Source organism: Staurois parvus, unplaced genomic scaffold, assembly GCF_062004578.1.
Source record: "Staurois parvus isolate SC_StPar_1 unplaced genomic scaffold, SC_StPar_1.0 ptg000423l, whole genome shotgun sequence".
NCBI classification, from domain to species: Eukaryota; Metazoa; Chordata; class Amphibia; order Anura; family Ranidae; genus Staurois; species Staurois parvus.
In genome coordinates this window covers 2,885,891-2,907,032 of record NW_028318219.1, presented here as the reverse complement: position 1 = coordinate 2,907,032, position 21,142 = coordinate 2,885,891, and the positions used below count along the sequence as shown (strand labels likewise).

At 41.1% G+C, this 21,142-nt stretch overlaps 1 protein-coding gene across 3 annotated transcripts in view; it reads left to right on the top strand.

Annotated features, from left to right (window-relative positions):
* The window catches only part of GRIK5 (glutamate ionotropic receptor kainate type subunit 5), a 535,332-nt gene that overhangs the window by 504,689 nt on the left and 9,501 nt on the right, over nt 1-21,142 (top strand). For all 3 annotated transcript variants that reach the window (XM_089687354.1, XM_089687353.1, XM_089687352.1), the window contains one exon: nt 17,401-17,529. In XM_089687354.1, coding sequence (XP_089543480.1) covers nt 17,401-17,529 — 129 coding nt within the window. The remainder of the gene's footprint in view (nt 1-17,400; nt 17,530-21,142) is intronic.

Below are 21,142 nucleotides of genomic sequence, written 5' to 3'. Positions count from 1 at the left end.
TTAGAATTTTCTTTTCGCAGTTTACTACCGCTTTAAGGGAAAGTATATTTGCCAGTATATTTTGGTGCACAAATATAATTGATGTTTTATAATTTTTTTTCATCAATTCTTTATTTAACAAACACACATATAACAGCAGTTGTCCATGACACACGCCCTCATCAGAAAGCTCAGCACAAACTGAATACTTGTCAGCTGCCTGTGTCTAATTGACTAATGCAGACACACCCTATCTCTCCCTGGCAAGTCATTCAGCTGTGTGAAAGTCATTTGATCTCCTGCTCTGTAGGTCTATTCACACTATAGACTATTCAAGGAATTCACGGCTGTAAATCAGTCATCAAAAAAGCTGATGCTTTGCCTCTGGCTGCCAGTGGTGAATATTAAATATTTATATGCAATATTTCATGTTTCCCTGACTCAAAATAAATTAAAAAATACAATTTTGTATTTTTAGAGCCCTGAATATAATAAGTAAGAAAATATATACCAAAACACTATAAAATCTGTTTATGGATGTATATGTTTTAAACGCAAATGTTGTGCAATATATCATATTCACCTGATGGAAAAAATAGTCCTGACTTTAATAAATAAGAAGCTATATAAACATAACACTATAAATCCCATCTAAGGATTTACTGTATACACATCGAACTGAAATAAAGAGAGCGCAGAAATAATTAAAGGATAAGTGCATATTTTTGATTCCCTCCCCCGACCTCACCTTAGCCACTCTCCCCCTCCACAAGGCATACTTATCTTGATTCGAAGTCTTCAGTTTTTGAGCTGCGCCTGCAGGTTGGTGGCCCATAGAACTCTATGAGGCTGTGTCTTGAGGCCTGAGACGATTACTGATGTTCCATTAGAAGTCTATGGGGCTGTAATGGGCAGGCACGGCCAGTACAGTGATGGCTTTCGCTGCTAAATATAAACAGACAACAGAACTATTGCCTCATGATAAATTTGCATCTGTGGAAGGCGGGTAAACTTGGGTCGGGGAAGTGGTCAAAAAGTATAACTCTGAACTTGTGTCGGGGAAGTGGTCAAAAAGTATAACTCTAAACTTGAGTTGGGGAAGTGGTCAAAAAGTATAACTCTAAACTTGGGTCGGGGACGTGGTCAAAAAGTATAACTCTAAACTTGGGTCGGGGAAATGGTCAAAAAGTATAACTCTGAACTTGGGTCGGGGAAGTGGTCAAAAAGTATAACTCTGAACTTGTGTCGGGGAAGTGGTCAAAAAGTATAACTCTGAACTTGTGTCGGGGAAGTGGTCAAAAAGTATAACTCTAAACTTGGGTCGGGGAAGTGGTCAAAAAGTGTAACTCTAAACTTGGGTCGGGGAAGTGGTCAAAAAGTGTAACTCTAAACTTGGGTCGGGGAAGTGGTCAAAAAGTATAACTCTAAACTTGGGTCGGGGAAGTGGTCAAAAAGTGTAACTCTAAACTTGGGTCGGGGAAGTGGTCAAAAAGGTATAACTCTACTTTGTTTTAAAATACACTTATCCTTTAAAGCCCGTCTGAACCTTCAGCTTACATCAGCAGCATAAATTCTCGGTGCATCAAAATCTAAGGCATAAGGTCTTAGTAGAGTAGAATAGAAAAGTCTGTCCCCTGCCAACATGCTTTGGAGAAAGACCCTTGTTCTTTATGTAAAAGCAGTGGTCTCTCTGCAGAGGTCCAACTTTCCACTTGTTAAGTCAGACCTTAAGGCTCCATGACACTTCTGAACGATGGAAACTGACTGCTGGAAAATGTAGGTTAAAAAAAGTCTGTTTAGCCGCGTTTGCATAACGCGGTTATGAGCTTTTATGCTCATTTGCGTTTAGAAACGTTTTTTAAAGATAAGCACAGGAGAACCTCCCGAGTGCCCAGAATTCACTGAAAAGTGGTAAATTATTAACTATTTCAGACTGTTTCAGAGAAATTCAGAGAGTAGAAGCAGAGACAGCAGGATGTGTTGAGATTAGCTTAGGTGTGAGTTTCTCATTAACATTTCTTTTGTTTCCAAGGGTGGGAAACATGTCTGGTGGAGGGAGTCATTAAGGCCATCTGGCAAGGGGTCTTCATGAGGAATTTGAGGTGTGAATGGTCATTAACATATATTTTGTTTCCAAGGGTGGGAGAGGTCTGAGGTGTGAATTGGTCATTACAATGTGTGACAAGCTTGGTGGGAACATACTGTGTTCAGTGTTTTGTCCATTTGAGTACCTTGAAAACGTTTTGCATGCATTTTTCATGATGAAAAAAGGCTCTGGACAGCATCGGGAACTGGAAGAGAAAAAAAAAAATTTCAACCGCAAACGCTTGTAAACGCGATTTGCCGCATTTAGCAGTGTTTACAAGCATTTTGCGTTTGAAACGCTGATAAAATTGACTGCTGAATGCAAGTTTCCTGCGTTCAAAAAAGCGACTGTAAACTTACATGCCTGTAAACGACTGTAAAAGAAGATGTGTAAATGGACACATCGGAAAACATTAGGGAGAGTTCAGCGACTGCTGAAAAAAACACTGAACAGCTCCTAAAAGTGAGTTTATCAGCTGCAGTGTACATGAGCCCTTAGCTCTGCAGTCAGCAAAGCTCATGCTTCCTTCTGATTGGAGAGCTCTGGCTCTACCTGAGTAGGTGGAGGGTAAGACCTCTGCAAAGAGATAACTGCTTCCACACAAGTGTCCCCTTCTACAGCATGCTGGAATTAATGCCTATAGGGCAAATGATTAGTGATAATAATTGTATGCGTTGAATTAGTTCATCTGGTAAATGTAATCTCTAATAATAACTAGGGATGGCGAAAACTGAAAGTTTACATTCGCACAGAATTTTGTACTTTTGGTGCTAACTTCAAAATTGAGGTGGTTTGGGTGATTTTTAAAGGTATAGTGGGCTTTAAATGGCTCCTGGAGTTTACAGAAGCTCCTTTCAACTGATGCCTGTATAGGAAAAAAAAAACATAAAAATTGGAGAAAACGGATAGACATTTCAATTGTCCTACCTCCTCCAAGCCTCCCTTGTTGGTTAATGGGGCTATCCAGCACATCCATGGACCAACATGGTGGCTCTGGAGGTTGGAGGGGACAAAGCCAAGCACTATTACAGAACTTTTACAAGGGAAAGCCAAGATTTGTATATATCATTGTTTGTCTATATATTTGGACCTACAAATCGTTTTAACACATGGCTTCATGTACTCCGTCAACTGCCTTTAGTGCCATCAGAAGACATTAGTGTTCATCAAGCCTTAACATGGGTCCCCTAGTGCATCCTGTCATGATTTCATTAACATCGAATGCTCAAGCCCTGAAGAAGGGGGAGGCTCTTTTCCCTCAACATGGGTTGGATGCATTTGATGCTCTTAACCATTAAATGTTTCAAAAAGGCTTTCAAGTGAGATGGACTTTTGTACCAGGCGCTCCTCAGTGCACACAGAATTGGCCATCTGGAGAGCACTTCCTCTGTCGCTATCAGAGAATTAGCAGTCTAGTACCAGAACAGGGCCACTTTTACTATATCTGAAATGCTGGTCTGCTTCTTTGAAGGAAAAATCACTTTACGGTAGATTAATTGTAATCCACTTTCATTTCTAGAGGTCCAGCGCTATCACACACATCAGTCATGTATTCAGTTGGAATTGCCTTGGTTTTTGACAAGTTTACTTTAAATTAATTATTAGACATGTGCACACTGGAAAGTCTCGTTTCCAATGCATTCGTTCTTTGAAGAATTTTGTTTTATCACATTCGTTATGTTGAACCGATTTGTTTTCGGAATTTGTTTTGTATCTTCGGTATTCGTTTTGTATATTCGTTGGTCTGGGTGGATTTGAAACATTTTGCAGTTTTTCTGGAAGATTGCTATTTATTTAATATATTATCGAATCGGACAAATTTGATATTTTAGACACTAGTGTGACCACCCAAGAGAAATGGCAGGAGCTGATTGGACAACATTGACTGGTGTATATGAATTAACCTCCCTGGCGGTATGATTATTTCAGATTTTTGGTGCTGAAAGCGGTACCATTATTTTGCACGGAAATATGTAGTTTTTTTATTGTAGGCCTGTAATTTTTAGGAATAACTCACTGAAATCTGTCCAAACAAGAGTCTAGTAAACATTCCGGATATGATAAAACTTGAAACACAAAATCATAAATTATAATTTAATAATCATAAAAAATAATAATATAATAATAAATTTAATTCAATAATATAATCAAACCAAAAACACTGAAATTTGAAATATAGGGCCAAGTTCGCACATCACTGAGTAAAGTCGCAAAATCGTTTTCAGTGTCTGATGACGAATTTCCCCACGAATCATTATCACTCAATTCTGCAAGTGGTTCTGATTTACTATCGCTGTTTTCTAGCCGGTCTAAAACCGCTTTTGACCTAAAAGGACGCTTTTTGGACGCCATGGACTTTTCTAAGTTTCCAGGCAGAAAGAACAGTCAAAATGCAGGCAGGGCGCCGGACAAAGCAGTAGGGACAAAATGTATGTGAAATGCTTTGAAACAGCAATGTTTTGCTATGTAATATTCGTTTCCAAAAAAATTAGTTTTTAAAATATTTTAATTTGCTGCCGGCTCCGGCCCCCGTACGTCCCAACGGCACAGGGACCGGAACACGGAAGCCGGATGCCGTCATCGGCCGGAGGAGATGGCCGGGGACGCTGCAGGAGGGACATCACGGGAGCGAAGGACAAGGTAAGCGCTGCAGGGTGTAGCTTGGGGATACTGCTTTTGGTACTGAAATTTCACCCCGAGCTACACTCGGGAATACCGCCAGGGAGGTTAACAGATGGAAAGAAATTTTGATCCATTCGTTAGCCGGATCCGAATTATCAATCAAATTTGAAAATTGAATTAATTTCTCTATGGGCTCGAACTACTGTTGCATCATGTGATGCCATCTGAATGAAACCAATGTATAGTCACATAGTTAGTATGGCTGAAAAAAGACAAAAGTCCATCCAGTTCAACCATTAAAAAAAAAAATGCATTAGTTAATTTCGTTATAACTTTTTTTTGGATTTGTTGACATTTGTTACTATGTCCATTCAGAGATTTGTATACATCAGACTCCAAAAATGACATTTTGTTCCGAAAAACAAATTGTAACAAAATAAAATGAAACGAAACGCACGTGTCTATTATTGACGGTGACGGGTTTACTTTAACTGTTACAAGAGGTGGGCTTAAATGAGACAAATGTCAATTTTCCAAAATGCTCCAAAATCTGACAACTCAACCTTCCCTACTTGACTTCTTTACAGCTTGTTGTTCCTTCAATGGCTAGAGGTGCATTTTAAATCGCTCTCTTATTCTTTATATTCTACCGATGTTCTATTATCCTGACAAGAGAACATATTTCTGGTCTTCCCTGTCATCCCCTGCTATTGATTTCCCTTTTTTTCCCTTCCTTAGAATAATGCGTGGACAGTGGAAAACCACAGATTAATACAGCTACCTCGACATGAAAGGGATCTGCACAGCCTCTGCCATGGCGTATTGGGTTTAACGGTCTCTCCCCGACTGAATCCCTGAATACATTTGTGTTGTCAATAGCTTAAATCAAGCCGTTCCTCGGGGTTAACATCTAAATTATGGTTGAGATGTTTTCTCTAATTTTGACGTACATCTGTCTGATCGAGTCACAATTTGCATTAACCCCCAGGAGTCGGCGGCAGCATTGTGAACATTACACAGAGAGGAAAGGGAAGAGGGGGAGGGGAGCCTTCTTTCCAATACGCCAGAGGCAACAGAAGTTCCGAAAGCAGGCTTGGTGGAGGTTGCACACTGTGCTGGCTCTTTGTTTACAATGCTTCGGCACTGTTATCATTTCAGGCATCCAACTTCACGGTGCATGTTGACAATGTTCACACAGAGAAGCCGCCAGCATTATCAGTCAACGAGCAACACTGTTTCAATCAAGTGTACCTGCTATCTTCACCCTGGTAGATTTAGGAGGGGTAAACATTTGGTCCTGGACTGCATCAAAAGCCCATACAAAAAATAAACAGGGAAAAATACCGGAAAATTAGGAGCAAGACTTTAGCTGGCGAAAAAATCATTTATCAGAACTAGGGATGAGCCTGAACTGCCCTGGGATCCCAAACCTGAATCCCGTTGAAATCAATAGGAGCCAAATCTGTTAAATTAAAAATGCCCATTTTCTGGGCTGAGGAATCTATCTATCTATCTATCTATCTATCTATCTATCTATCTATCTATCCATTCCCTTGATGGTTGCATGGACCGTCACTCGTAAGCGACTTTTTCCATGAATTCTCTTAGCAATTATTTTTACAGGGTAGGTTGCCAGGTCCGCAACCCCTACCATGCAGGAGATCCCGCATGGCCAGGGATGAGGAACATATACCAATGCAAAAAAATTCAGATCGATTAGAAACAGTCATTTTTTTAAATGCTTAAATTAAACCATTAAAAATGCCCAATGTCTTTAAATAAATTGCTTGGGGTGGGGTGGAGGGGGGTGTCTTGCTCATGAAGGGGCTCATCTCTATGATGTACAGAAAATGCTGCAACAGCATCGACATTTGCAAAGAAAAAAATTTCCAGCCATATGCAAAGTTTAACATTTCAGCAAATGACGTGTCATTAACAACTTCTTAAAAAAACACACACAGACCCCTCCAAGGGTCCGCTATGTGTTTTGGGGAACCTTTGGATGGGTTTCTCTGCTTTTTTTTTTATTTACATATATATTGATAAGGGCCTCTTCCCCACAACCACCAGCTAGGGTTGTGGGTAAGAGGCCTGTATCCTCATTAATATAAATAAATTTAAAAAAAGGTCTGAGGGTGGGGATTATAAGAATCTGGATAAAATAAGTATGGGGTACATAGTTTTCATTTTCATCAGATGTTGTAGTTTAGTGTTAAAATTTCACCATAATTAACAAATAGCATTGGAGTCAAAATTGAGCTGATTTTTGGGAATATTTCAGGGTACAACAGGATTTAAAGGAATCCTGGGGGTTACAGAAGCTTCCATGTTTTTTATGGAGCCGACCTTGTGCACATGAACAGAGTCATGCTGGAAGAGTAAAGGACCTTCCTCACATTATTTCCACAAGTTTGGAAATGAACATGCCTTTGATGATGGAAACATCTGAACGTAATAATTTGGAGGGGTCTGCACGTCCTTTTAGCTATTTAGTGTAGTTACATAGTTAGGTGGGTTGAAATAACAAGAAAAATTCCTTACAGATTCTCGAAGTTATTGGATACTCCCTGGATCAAACATTTACTTTTTTAAAAAATAAATATTACCAGTCAATTATATTTGTTGCATTTATCCAGTCCAGCCCTTTTTGAAATAATCTAGAATTGTCTAGAATTAACTCCTGTGGAAAGCCATTTCACATTTGTACAGCTCTTACTGAAAACCTTTTCTGCATGTAAAATATTTTATTCAAGATAAGCCAGCATCTCTGTGCTTGCCTCTTTTTTTCATGAAAGACCAAACATTCAAGTTCACTCAATGCCAACTTGACACTCGCTTATTTCTACAAAGGTCATGTGAAAACCCATGGAGCGGGTGTTTTGCTTTTGCATGGCCTGTCATAATTTGACGTTTTAAGAGGCTTCAGGTGAACCTGAATTTTGCCCATCCCTCTTCCCCTAACTGACACCTTTCCCCACTGCCTATATTTACCTTGTCTTTACTCGACCAAAGCTCAGTTCCCCTCCCAAGATAAAGAGAGAAAGCCTTGTGTAAGTGCCAGGTCATTAATATGGCAACTGTTTATGATTTAGCAAACTAAATGTCATCCAGTTAGAATTTAAATTGCTGGCATCAAAGACATCTGTTGAAACTTGAGGACCACAAGGAATAAGTTGAAGACAGAAAAGTAATAGGGAAACAGGAGGAGGCAGTGAGAACAGATATTATCAGTATGCAGGTGTGTAAAAGGAAAGAAAGAATTATGTTCACAGTGGAGGAGAAAGCTGGCTGAGATTAGGTGGTATCTAAGAAGCTTTATAGCCTCTTTAAATTCCACCATTCTTAACTGATCCCACTTGACCAAGGCTTGTGTAGGTGAGGACTGGAAGAAAGCTGGATTGAGAGTGGGTATCTGGGAGTAGATTTTATCTCTAGCATGGATCAAGGGCCTTCTCCGATGGCTAGCCTAGCAGCTTGCATGAGGAATAAAAATTAAACTGGACTGTCAGCCATACATATGGAGCTCTCCTAACCCCGCTAAACATACTTCTGTCAGTTTGGGGAACCTCCTCCTTGTATCCATTGGATCTTAGAGAGCAGACTCTTAATTAAAATATCAACAGATCCAAAAGACCTACCAAAATCCTAATGCCCAATTGAGAAAGAAAAGCAAAGCCTTGTCAAAGTGTTGACCAAAAAGTGTGACTGTTACTTCGATACAAGAGTACTGAAAAGTTCATAGGGCGCTTCTGCATGAACCGGACCTCTAGGATGCTGGTATTCTTGGTAACCCTAGGAGAAGGGGGATATGCAGGAACTAAAAGGGCACTTGAGCAGCTCTTCATTCAATAGAAGCAGACTCTGACATTGAAAATAGACACAGAAGGAAGACACTTCTAAGTGCAGCAGCTTAGGCAGTTTATTAGGACACCAGGGACGGACTGACCATTTGGAAACTCGGGCACTGCCCGAGGGCCCGGGGTCAGTAGGGGCCCCATGAGATGCCCCTGGTACCTTTTTCATAGGCTTTTTTGAGTTTGAGCAAGGACACGGGGGCCCCATGATCCCCTATTGCCCGGGGGCCCCATAAGTTGTCAGTCCGCCCCTGTAGGACACATAAGATTAAAAACAGTTAAATGGTAACAAAGGGTACAGGCTCATCAAAAACCAACCAAGCTCCTATCAGTATCGATAAGGGCTCACTTGGCCAGCCAGCAGCTGCTGGAATGTTGGAACGCAGGAACCAAGATGGCAGTTTTAGGTCTGAAGAAGAACCTTCTGAGTATGCTCCAAAATGCGTTACCGCTCCCATTTTGATGTCACATCCAGGCGCTTAGAAGCGCCTTCCTTCTCTGTCTGTTTTACTTCGATACAAGACCCGAGAGTGCCTCTTCTGCTGGGCAGTTTGTATCAACTTGGGTCCACCTGAATAGTTTTTGTTTTTATATGCAAATGCAGTGCCCACCGTTGGACTTTCCAGTGGTCCACCAATATAACTTCATTTAGGGGTGTTGAATCTCTCAAGACTAGAAGAAACTGAGAGAGAAAGGGGAAAGAATTCCATTGTAAGGTGCAACATGGTTGAAATCCACAATGAGAAAATAGTCTAGGTGTGTTTAAGGGAGAACTTGAATGTTTCAAGAAGGGAGTTGCAGCCTCTCAACTTCCCTCTGTGAACAATGCAAGAAAAAAATAACTGCTGCAAAATCACTTTCACAACCACTCATGTACTTGGACACAGAGGTTTCCGGTTCAATGGGGTTGATTTACTAAAACTGCAAAATTAGGTGCAGCTCTGCATAGAAACCAATCAGCTTCCAGGCTTTTTTGTTAAAGCTTGATTGAACAAGCTGGAGCAGCGGCAGACTGACCATTTGGAAACTCGGGCACTGCCCGAGGGCCCGGGGTCAGTAGGGGGCCCAATGAAATGCCCCTGGTACCTTTTTTCATAGGCTTTTTTGAGTTTGGGCAATGACACAGGGGCCCCATGATCCCCTATTGCCCGGGGGCCCCATGAGTTGTCAGTCCGCCCCTGAGCTGGAGTTAGAAGTTGATTGTCTTCCATGCACAGCTGCACCAGATTTTGCACTCTACAGTTTTAGTAAATCAACCCCAGTCTTTTTTAAATTACTGTTCGTTGGTGTTGGTAGAGCTAAGAATAAATTGAATGCTTTGGTGTTGATTTACAAAAATTGGAGAGCAGCTACAAAGCTGATAGCCAACAAAATGGCTGTCTTTTGTGTTTGTAGATTACAGGTGCACGTTAGGAAGCTGTGCTCCCCCCAAAGAAGCAACAGGACGCTGCATAGCTATCCATTCTTTTATACGTTGATGATCCCTCTGCTGTAAGCTCGAGCATTCATTGTAACTGCTGGTGAAGTGTGACCTGTACGCTCTGCCTGGCATTGTTCTTCTCCTGCGCTGTCAGGTTTTGCAGTCAAATCACCAGTCTGCCACCCTTGTGAAGGAAATGTTGCCTGCCAGATTGATGGGTGCCAATTGATGCAATATGAGACACTGGCCTGTGTACAGTGCGCTGGTGCCCCCTTGTGGTGCAACTGGTGGAATACCAGGTCTACAATTTTGAAGGCTTTCAATGCTTGCGGTTTAAGACCTGCAGAACAAATATGGAACTGGTTACTATATAAAAATAATTGTTGTTTCATGTAAAATACACACAATTGTGAATTTAATTTCCCGATAAGATTATTAAGAACCGTAATTGTCATTTGCCCGTTACTGTAAGGGTCAGTCCATGCAAAATTGATACTTTCTTCCTTTGGTGGGTGCTCTAGAGTAGCCTTTCTCAATCTTTTCACCCATAGGAACATTTAAAATAATTTTACCGGGAACCCCTGCTAAAGTAAATTCATCAAGGGTCGTTGGGAAAAATGCTCCTTAAAATGGTGGTCAGTGGGAAGAATTCCCTTCTTATAGACAGTAAAAAGATCATTGGTGTCATGGAGCTGACACTGCCAAGTGGCATTGGACTTGGAACTCTACTGGCACCATCAGATTGGAGAATATTCATCCACAGCTGAAGGAACCCCTAGCAACCTCTGGAGGAACTCTAAGGTTCCATTGAACATTGGTTGAGAAGGCCTACTCTAGAGCATAGGTCTCCAAACTATGGACAGACTAAGGATTCAGATCAGTTGGTCTCTACTAATGAGAGCCCTGATGTAAGAAGGGGCTCTGATGGGGACAATTATGTAAAGGGGAACTTTGATGGGGTCCCTGATGTAATGGGATCCTGATGTAAAGGGGGACTGTGATGGTGGGGACTCTAATATAAGGGGGTATTTTGATGAGGACTCTGATGTACAGGGACACTCCTCAGGTGGACTCTGATGTAAGAGGGTACTGATGGGGACCCTGCTGAAGGGGGAACTTTGATGTACATGGACAATGATGAAAAGGGAAACTTTGATGGTGCCCCTGATGTAAAGAAGGACTGTATTGGTGAAAAATCTGATATATGGGGGGAATATGATGGGGACTCTGATGTACGGGGACACTCTTAAGGTGGACTCTGATAAGACTCTGTAAGAGGGTACTGATGGGAATCCTGATGTAGGGGGGAACACTGAAGGGGACAATGATGTAAAGGAGACATTTATGGGGCCCCTGATGTAAAGGGGGACTGTGATGGTTGGGATTCTGATATAAGGGGGAGTCTGATGTAAGGGGACACTCCTAAGGTGGACTCTGATGTAAGAGGGTACTGATGGGGATCCTGATGTAGGGGGAACTCTGATGGGGACAATGATGTAAAGGGGGACTGTGATGGTGAGGACTCTGATATAGGGGGGAGTCTGATGAGGACTCTGATGTAAGGGGACACTCCTAAGGTGGACTCTGATGTAAGAGGGTACTGATGGTGATTCTGATGTAAATGGGAACTCTGATTAGGACTCTCATGCAAAGGGGGATTTGCTTTGTTTTACTTACACTATTTCTCTTTTGTTCTGAATCATATCATGCTGATTTAAAAACAATATCCAAGTAAATCATATTTAATAATTTATTATTTAATGATTTATAAAACTTATATTTTGGCCTGCAAATATTTGTAAAATATACAATGTGGCCCTCGCACTAAAAAGTATAGAGACCCCTGCTCTAAAGTTAACTTGATAACTTCTAATATTCCTTGGGAACTTTATCCAGTTCACTTACTAATGGCGAAGAAGTGTTTTGCTTTGCAATGAACTTTGCAAGGGAATATTCCATTAGCTTGCTGAATGTCGTGAAAATTCACTTTGTGAACAACACCCAATCATGTGCAAGGACATTATTAGTAAACTTTTTTTTTGCGATTTGCATGCACATAACTTGATGACGGAAGTCAGCCTTTACTTTACTTCATTCGCCAAACTAAGAGCAATTTCACTTCAAAGTGAACGACCTATTTGCCCTTAGTAATTTAACCCCAAAGAGTGAGATATCATGATTTCCCGAGTCTGTGTGCCTGCTGTGCCCATTATGAGGGGTTTACACTCCCCTGCTGAGTATTTATTTTATATCATGGAAAATGTAACTGGAGGAGCTGGAACACACAAAGTTGGGCAGGGACAGTGAAAAGGTCTGGAATGAGGTCTTACTGTTGGAGCATCTATTTAGTTATTTATTTCAGGTACTTATATAACGCCGTCAATTTACGCAGCACTTTACATATATATTGTACATTCACATCAGTCCCTAACCCTCAAGGGGTGTACAATCTAAGGTCCATAACCAGGGGCGGACTCAAAGCTCATGGGGCCCCCGGGCAATAGGGGATCATGGGGCCCCAGTGTCCTTGCCCAAACTCAAAAAAGCCTATGAATAAGGTATGAGAGGCATTTCATGGGGCCCCCAACTGACCCCGGGCCCTTGGGCAGTGCCCGAGTTTCCAAATGGTCAGTCCGCCCCTGGTCCATACAGAAGTGATTTATTTATTTTTTAATTGAAATATGTTGAATATGGCCAAAATTGTATCATTTCAAATATATGTCAATATATTTGGGAAGAATATTTTCAAAATATATTTCAAATATATTTTTCTTCCATGTGGGTCCTTTCATTGTCCATTCACAAGCTGGGATAGGGACATGACCTGTAAGTGTTAATTAACAAGCAGTGTAAGTACCTGAATTTAGCTTGGTATTTGAGGTCCACTGATGTATTAGCTTGGCATTTGAGGTGCACTGTACAGCAGAGTCCAGGGGCGGACTGATCATTTGGGCTCTTGGGCACTGCCCGAGGGCCCAGGATCATTAGGGGGCCCCATGAGATGCCCCTAGTACCTTTCACAGGCTTTTTTGGGTGTGGTTTGAGTGTGGGTGAGGACACAGGGGCCCCATGATCCCCTATTGCCCGGGGCATGAGTTGGGGCATAAGTTGTCAGTCCGCCCCTGGCAGAGTCTATACTGGAAGAGACAGAAGCAGCACAAAGAGCTAATCCATTGTACTGTAGTGCTCATGTGCTAACAAGGAACATGCTGATAGGAGGTGAAAACAGTGTGACAGAGAGATGAACTCATCAGTTTCCTGCCTCTCCTTTCACCATCCAATCACAAGCTGAGGAAGGGACAAGACCTGTAAGTGTTACTTAACTGCACCTTAGAAATTTCAGGTCTCCTGTCTTCCCAGACAGGACTGTGCTAAGTGGCAGAGCTTCATAAATCTCAGGAATATAAATTCTACAGCAGGTAAAACAACTCGCGTATACTCTCACCGGCCACTTTATTAGATTCACCTGTTAAATAGCTTGGTAATACAAATTGCTAAATAGTCAATCACATGGCAGCAACTTAATGCATTTAGGCATCTAAACATGGTAAAGATCACTTGCTGAAGTTCAAACCAAGTATCAAAATGTGGAAGAAAGGGGATTTCAGTGACTTTGAACGTGGCATGGTTGTTTGTGCCAGATGGGCTCGTCTGAGTGTTTAAAAAACTGCTGATCTGCTGGGATTTTCACGCACAACCATCTTTAGGGTTTACAGAGAATGGTCTGGAAAAGAGAAATTATCCAATGAGCAGCAGTTGTGTGGATGAAAATGTCTTGTTGATGCCAGATGTCAGAGTAGAATGGGCAGACCGGGTCGATATGATAGAAAGGCAACAGTAGCTCATGTCATACCAAAATCTCTGAGGAATGTTTGTAACACCTTGCTGAATCTATGCCACTAAGAATGAAGGCAGTTCTGAAGGTAAAAGGGGGTCCAAGCCGATACTGGCAAGGTGTACCTGATAAAGTGGCCGGTGAGTGTATGTTTTGTTTTCCGTGCATTTAGCGGATTGCCTGGTGTTCAGCTTTAAGAGTTTTGCTTTTTTATGTAGATTTCTTGTAACTTTTTTTTTTTGCCAAAAATGTTACCAGAAGTGCGACATCATTGTTGACTTTCACAGTGGCTGCAAGGCCAGGAGCCGCAAAGTCTTACCGGGACAGGGAGTTTGTTTTAATGCTACTTAAAAGGAACAAGGGGCAGTATATTACAGTTCTGAGGCTGTTGCATGCTAATTCTTTTCACTGCTGCTTTCCTCTCAAGCTGTTTCAATTAATTGCTTTCTGGCAGATGGCCACTCTTCCTGGGAACTTTTCGACCATCTGGGTTGATGGTGCATCAATGTCCCTAAAAAATATAGTAATTAAGATAGCGCAAGCGGGAAAGCGACTCACAGTAAGTCCACAGCGCAAGCATACAATGGAAGCAGGTGGTCTTTGCTGGCACTGCATGCCAGTAGTCTCTCGACAGCTGAAAACTTAACTCTCTGTAGAGAACTTCAGTTGCTGGTAAAAGGGATTTAGGCGTTTAATCTGATTCACGTTTCCAGAGATTGATTGCATAAAGTGAAGAGCCTATGTGAAAACATGTGGCCTATTGTGAAAGAATACCTCCCAATTTTCTGAAATGAGAAAGAGGGACACATTATGAAGGCAATTTATGAAGCTCGGCCCTTTTATCACAAATTATGAAGGCAAAGGACACATCACTGCCATGCATCCAGTTATACGAAACGTGAAGAATACAAATACAGAAAAGGATTAGTTAAACCCCTAAAGTACTGTTTTCATTGCCACTTTTCAAAATAGCAAAGATAATATTAGTAAAGGTAATATAAGAGAGATATCATTTCCCCCGGTACAGATCATTAGCAAGACCTCATCTGGAATATGCAGTTCAGTTTGGGGCACCAATTCACAAAAAGAACATTGGGGAACTGGAGAAAGCGCAGAGAAGGGCAACCAAACTGATAGGCATGGAGGAGCTCAGCTACGAGAAAAGATTAGAGGAACTGAATTTATTCTCTCTTGAGAAGAGGAGATTAAGGGGGGATATGATCACCATGTATAATACATAAGGGGGGATATGATCACCATGTATAATACATAAGAGGGGATATGATCACCATGTATAATACATAAGGGGGGATATGATCTCCATGTATAATACATAAGGGGGGATATGATCACCATGTATAATACATAAGGGGGGATATGATCACCATGTATAATACATAAGGGGGGATATGATCTCCATGTATAATACATAAGAGGGGATATGATCACCATGTATAATACATAAGGGGGGATTTGATCTCCATGTATAATACATAAGGGGGGATATGATCTCCATGTATAATACATAAGGGGGGATATGATCTCCATGTATAATACATAAGGGGGGATATGATCACCATGTATAATACATAGGGGGGGATATGATCTCCATGTATAATACATAGGGGGGGGGATATGATCTCCATGTATAATACATAAGGGGGGGATATGATCATCATGTATAATACATAAGGGGGGATATGATCTCCATGTATAATACATAAGGGTGGATATGATCTCCATGTATAATACATAAGGGGGGATATGATCACCATGTATAATACATAAGGGGGGATATGATCACCATGTATAATACATAAGGGGGGATATGATCTCCATGTATAATACATAAGGGGGGATATGATCAACATGTATAAATACATCAGTGGTTCATATAGTGAACTCAATGTAGAGTTATTCACCCCGAGGTCATCACAGAGGACAAGGGGGCACTCTTTACGTCTGGAGGAAAAAAGATTTAATCTCCAAACACGGAAAGGTTTCTTCACAGTGAGAGATGTGGAATAGACACCCTCAAGAGGGTTCTGGCCATCTCAGTGGATTGCTTTAAAAAAGACTTGGATTGCTTTAAAAAAGACTTGGATTCTTTCCTAGATACTCAGAATATAACTGGATACTAACATTTATTGATGAATTTAATTTAGTCATATTCATTATGTTGACCCAATTTGTTTTCGTAATTCATTTTGTATCTTCTGCATTAATTTCATACTGTATATTCTTTGGCCTGGGTGGATTCTAAAAACATTTACAGTTTTACCAGAAGATTGCTATATACAGTATTTGATATATTTGTGTACGCTAGTGCAACCCACCAAGAGAAATGGCATGAGCTGATTGGACATTTTCAACTGGCGTCATGCGCATCCAAATTAACAAACGGAACAAAATTTGGATCTATTTGTTATCCAAATGACCAAATTTAAAACTTGAATTAACTTCCGCTTGGGCCCAAACTACCATTGCATCACGTAACATCATCCGAATAGAACAAATGCATTTGTTAATTTTGTTCTACCTTTTTTTCACATTTGTTGACATTCGCTCCTATGTCCATTCAGAGATTCGTAGAAACTAAATGCACATGTCTAGCAACAACAAATTAGAGGTCGATCAGCTCAAGGAACATCCAGCTACCTATGGAGGAGCCCAGGATTCCACAGAACCCTGGTTGGGAATGGCTGATTTAGGTGCTGAATAAAATGTTTAGTGATGTATAATACTTTTGGTGGTTAAATAGTTTTTTTTTTTTCTATAAAGGTCCATACACTGAACCAAAACGAAGAAAGTAGAGACAGAGGGATTTTGTTTTAAAAAGGCAACAGTCTCTCCAATTGAGGGACAAATGGTAGCTATAAGTAGATATACTGTATGTAGGTACAGTTATGGTATAAGAGAAACTATTGCATGTTTTATCACAGACGTAGCCATAGTTCCCAGGAGACATATGTATATTTATGTACAAAAGCCATTGGGCATGGTTCTTTTTGACAGCTCTAGGCATAAACATGCATGTTCAAGTTACTGTTCATGTACTGTATATTTATTTCTGCAGGAGGGAGTACAGCGAAAAATGTCTGCTTTAGATAATATTGTGCAAAATTAATGACCGACAAAGGTTCTTTAATCTAAACAGTGAGCCTTTCTCTACGAAGGTGCTTTGCCAAGAGGGTCTACTGGCAACAATAATTTAATGCTGATGACACCAGTACCCTGATGGATTCTCCATAGAAAAAAATGGAGCACCAGAGGGAGAACCAGGAAATTCAGTTTGTGGTCACAACTTGGATACCATAGTAGTTCTGTATATGCGGGGAGGTGGAGTCACAGACAGTAATGAAGACCCAGCAGGGGATTGAGACTTTTCCTACTTTATTCTATCAAATGATAGCTTTTGGTGGAAAAATCCCAATCCAGCAGGATTAAGGGTAGAAGAATTATTTCTCTTCCCAGACTCATAGGCCAGTGATCTTCTACAATTTGTTTACCACTACTTTCTAACTGCATTTATGCACTCTAGTAATGGCTAGAAAATGTACTTCTAAAATGTGATTACAACATGTTTTTCTCTTTGTTCCCTCAGAATCACCATACAGAGATGAGATCACACTCGCGATTCTTCAGCTTCAAGAGAACAATCGCTTAGAGATACTAAAACGCAAGTGGTGGGAAGGCAGCAAGTGTCCCAAAGAAGAGGACCATCGAGCCAAAGGTCAGAGGTCTTAAGAGCTTTGTAGCCTCATGTTTCTGTTCAGAACCAAAGTACCAATCCTATCTATTCTATTTATCTTTCCATGTTGTTTCAATCTCATTGCACATTCTCCTTCTTGCTATCTCAGACTGGAATAGAGAAACTGCCTCTACTGGATCATCTGTCACCCCGTCTCATGCTGGTAACTCATAGCATTAGCTTGTTACTGCACAGCTAAACAATATTGCTTCTCAACCAGTCAGCTCAGCTTTGGTTTCATGCTTTCTTTTGCCTACTCCAGTCTCTCACATCATCTCTGTCCTGCATCTTCTTCCATGTACCTTTCTGTTACAGATCTAATGATTGTATACTGAGATATGCTGTAAGTGTGCTGGAGCTTGCCCGTTTGAAGAAATTTTGGAAACTATTTCAAGACTTCATCATAAAAAAAACATGAGACATTAACGCGGAACTCCAGGCATACAGCTAGAGGGATCCAGGCACCATTCCAATCTTCTATGCTCATGCCTGATGTTTGTGGAAGATACAGGGACTGTTAGTCCTATTGCAGTGAAAGTTCCCTCATGCTGTACAAACAGAAACCTCTGATGTCTTCTGTGGTCAATAGCAGTCAGACAAGGTCATCTAGCCTGCCCAATTATTTTGTTCCATGAGAATGTTCAAGGTTGTCCAACCTTTCCCCACAGACAATGTACCAACATGGGCCTGATGGGGAAGACAGTCATTTAACATCTATCCTTAAAGGGAGGAAGAACATGGAGCACCAAATAAAAGGCAGCAGGCAAAACTAGTATATAAACAATCCCATTTTTGATGTGAATGTAAAGTTCCAACGCATTTTGGGATTTTTAACATACCCCCTTCCTCGTGGCTTATAGAAGAAGAGCATACAGCCGTGGACTGTTGATTGCAGAATAGTCATTACCTGTGTAGCATGTGTGATTGATTGGCACAATTGACAAGTGACAGATGTAAGTCTTAGGCTGTATGTTCCTCTTCTGTAAGACATGAATAATCGGGGTAATTTAAAACCTTCTAAACACATTGACAATTTTCATCATAATACAACTGAATTCTCATACACTGGTTAGGCCTACTGTCTATTATTTGGTGCCTTGTGTTTCCCCTCCGTGTATGGTTGCATCTAAGGTTCCTGAAATGTAACACATAAAGATTAAAGCGGAATGGGGTCTTGGGCTAGAGAGCAGCTTTGCCACCCATTTCCCCCTCCCCCGTCTTTATGAGTTACATTGGTAAAGATTACTATAGATGCCATTTGCTCTTTCTAAACTGGCAAGTCCCTGTCAGACACCAACCACCTACAGGTACATCCTCCCTTGTGAAGTTACAGGCAGCTTTGACCAATTGTATCTCCTGGTTTAGTACAGGAGAATGGGGATTGTATGTGGGGCCCCTGGACTATAAGGTCCTACCTACATTGCTTTGTGCATTATTTGACTCTGGGGTGTACTACAGGTTCCTATGATTTTAAAAGTAGCCCTTCTAAAGATTAATATCAAAGTCTATATCAAATTAGGTGACAATGTTTTTTACCAAACTGTCCTTCTTATGACATCCTGTGGAAGTAGGGTTTTCATCAGGCCTTTCCTTTGTTTACCAGTGACACTGATAATGTTGAACATACAGTACAATAAATGGTCACTATGCAGTGCACCTATATTAGGGGTTATCATTGCCCTCTACAAACATCACTTAACAGATGTCAATGTAGTTCTCAGAAGAGGAAAATGTGACAACAATGACTGTCCTACAGGGGAAGAATGCTGCTAGACCATCATGGCTGCTACCCATTTCTCCCATGTGCCTATGTCATTGAATGCATTTAGCTGAAACTGCTACAGACCACACTAAAGCCCGGGTGATTTTCAGTCACGTGACTGGAATTTCTTCTGTAATCTATTTATGAACCTTGGGGTGTTATTTACTAAAACTGAAGAGTGCAAAATCTGGTGCAGATCTGCATAGAAACCAATCAGCTTCCAGATTTTATTGATAAAGCTTAATTGAACAAGCTGATTGGTTACTATGCACAGCTGCAGCAGATTCTGATTGCACCAGTTTTAGTAACCCCCCCCCCCCTTGGTTTCCTTTAAAAACATGACTCCAGCCAAATGTTTTTATATTTGTTCAGCATGCGGGTTAGAACCACTGTCATGTTTTATAGCTTTCTTTGTTCCCGTTCAGGAGAGTTCCCCTCACTTCTGGTTCTGGAATAGAGATGACAATACATATTTGATCTAACCATTCTTCATATCATCCAAGTCAACAGCCAAAAAATACCAGAATTAAGCTTTAAAGCTGAATTCCAGGAATTCAGCAACTTTGTAAAAACTGCAGGCACACAATGAGTTAAAGTGTTACTAAACCCACAACATTAAAATCAGCCTGTATATGCAGTAAAGCATGCTTGTTATACTCGTGGTGGAGCCTAAGGGGTTAATCGTCTGCATTGTGTAAAAAGGCTGTTTGATCCTTTCTTCTCTGTTCCTCCCCTTTTTCAAGGGACCACCTCTTCATCTCCAGACTTAACTGTAGGCATGCACATGCTTAGTTTGGTGTGTATTGCTAGAGAGGTTTTTCTTTTTCTTGGGAGAGTGCATGTGATTAGCACAGGGCCAATCAACACTGTCCAGACAGAGGTCAAGGGATTTCCATCCTCCTAGAGCAGAATGAAAACTCTTCCTACAAGCTTTAGCCAGTGGTGGGCTGGACACTGATAGAAGTCACAAGACTGCTCTAACTGCTGGTGAGAAACGGTATTTAGCAGTTTATATTTACTAAAATAATTGCATTTCCATGTTCTGTGTACTGTGGGAGACCAGACATAGTGAATACAGGGTCTGGGGTTTAGTAACACTTTAACTCCAACAAGGTGCCTGTCACATGGAATTATCTCTATTATGTATATCTCACAGATTTATGGCTTTGCCAAGGATACTTTGAGACACTCAGGGCTGATAAAGACATAAGAGAGTCATACATAGCAGCTATAACCACCCTCCCCTCTGCTGCCCATTCACAGCAGCCTTTGTATTTTGAGTTCACACAATACAAAGGCTTCTGTGATTGGGCAGGAGGAGGAAGGCTAGGTCATAGTAGCTGCACACATGAAGGAGCTGAGACCAGAGCCATGCAGCCTTGGAGCTCCAGAAGCTATCTTGCTGGAGCCTAATAAAGCTTGCAGATATAAATAGTAGAGATAAGCCCACAATGTGGCAGGCATCTGGTTGGAATAAACTCATCATGTGCCTGCACTTTTTTGCAAAGTTGTCGATTTCCTGGAATTCGGCTGTAAAGTGTATGTAAAGTCAATTTTTGTTTTTATTTTAATTACAGTAAGGAGTGGTTAAGATTCCTGGCAGTTTGTGTCCCATCTGGGATATTTCCTCTTATTTCCTGTCCAAGAGACACAATAAGAAGCTGGGGAAAAAAATTCTCCAAAGTGTCACAAGCACAGTTGTCCCCATCAAAAGATTTCCCCTGAAACCCCATTCTTGAGACCACTCTAAAATTTTGGTTTTCTGCTGCAGAAACAACGTTCACCAGGACAAGTAGAGAGGATGAATCTACCTGGTAAGGACAGAGATAAATA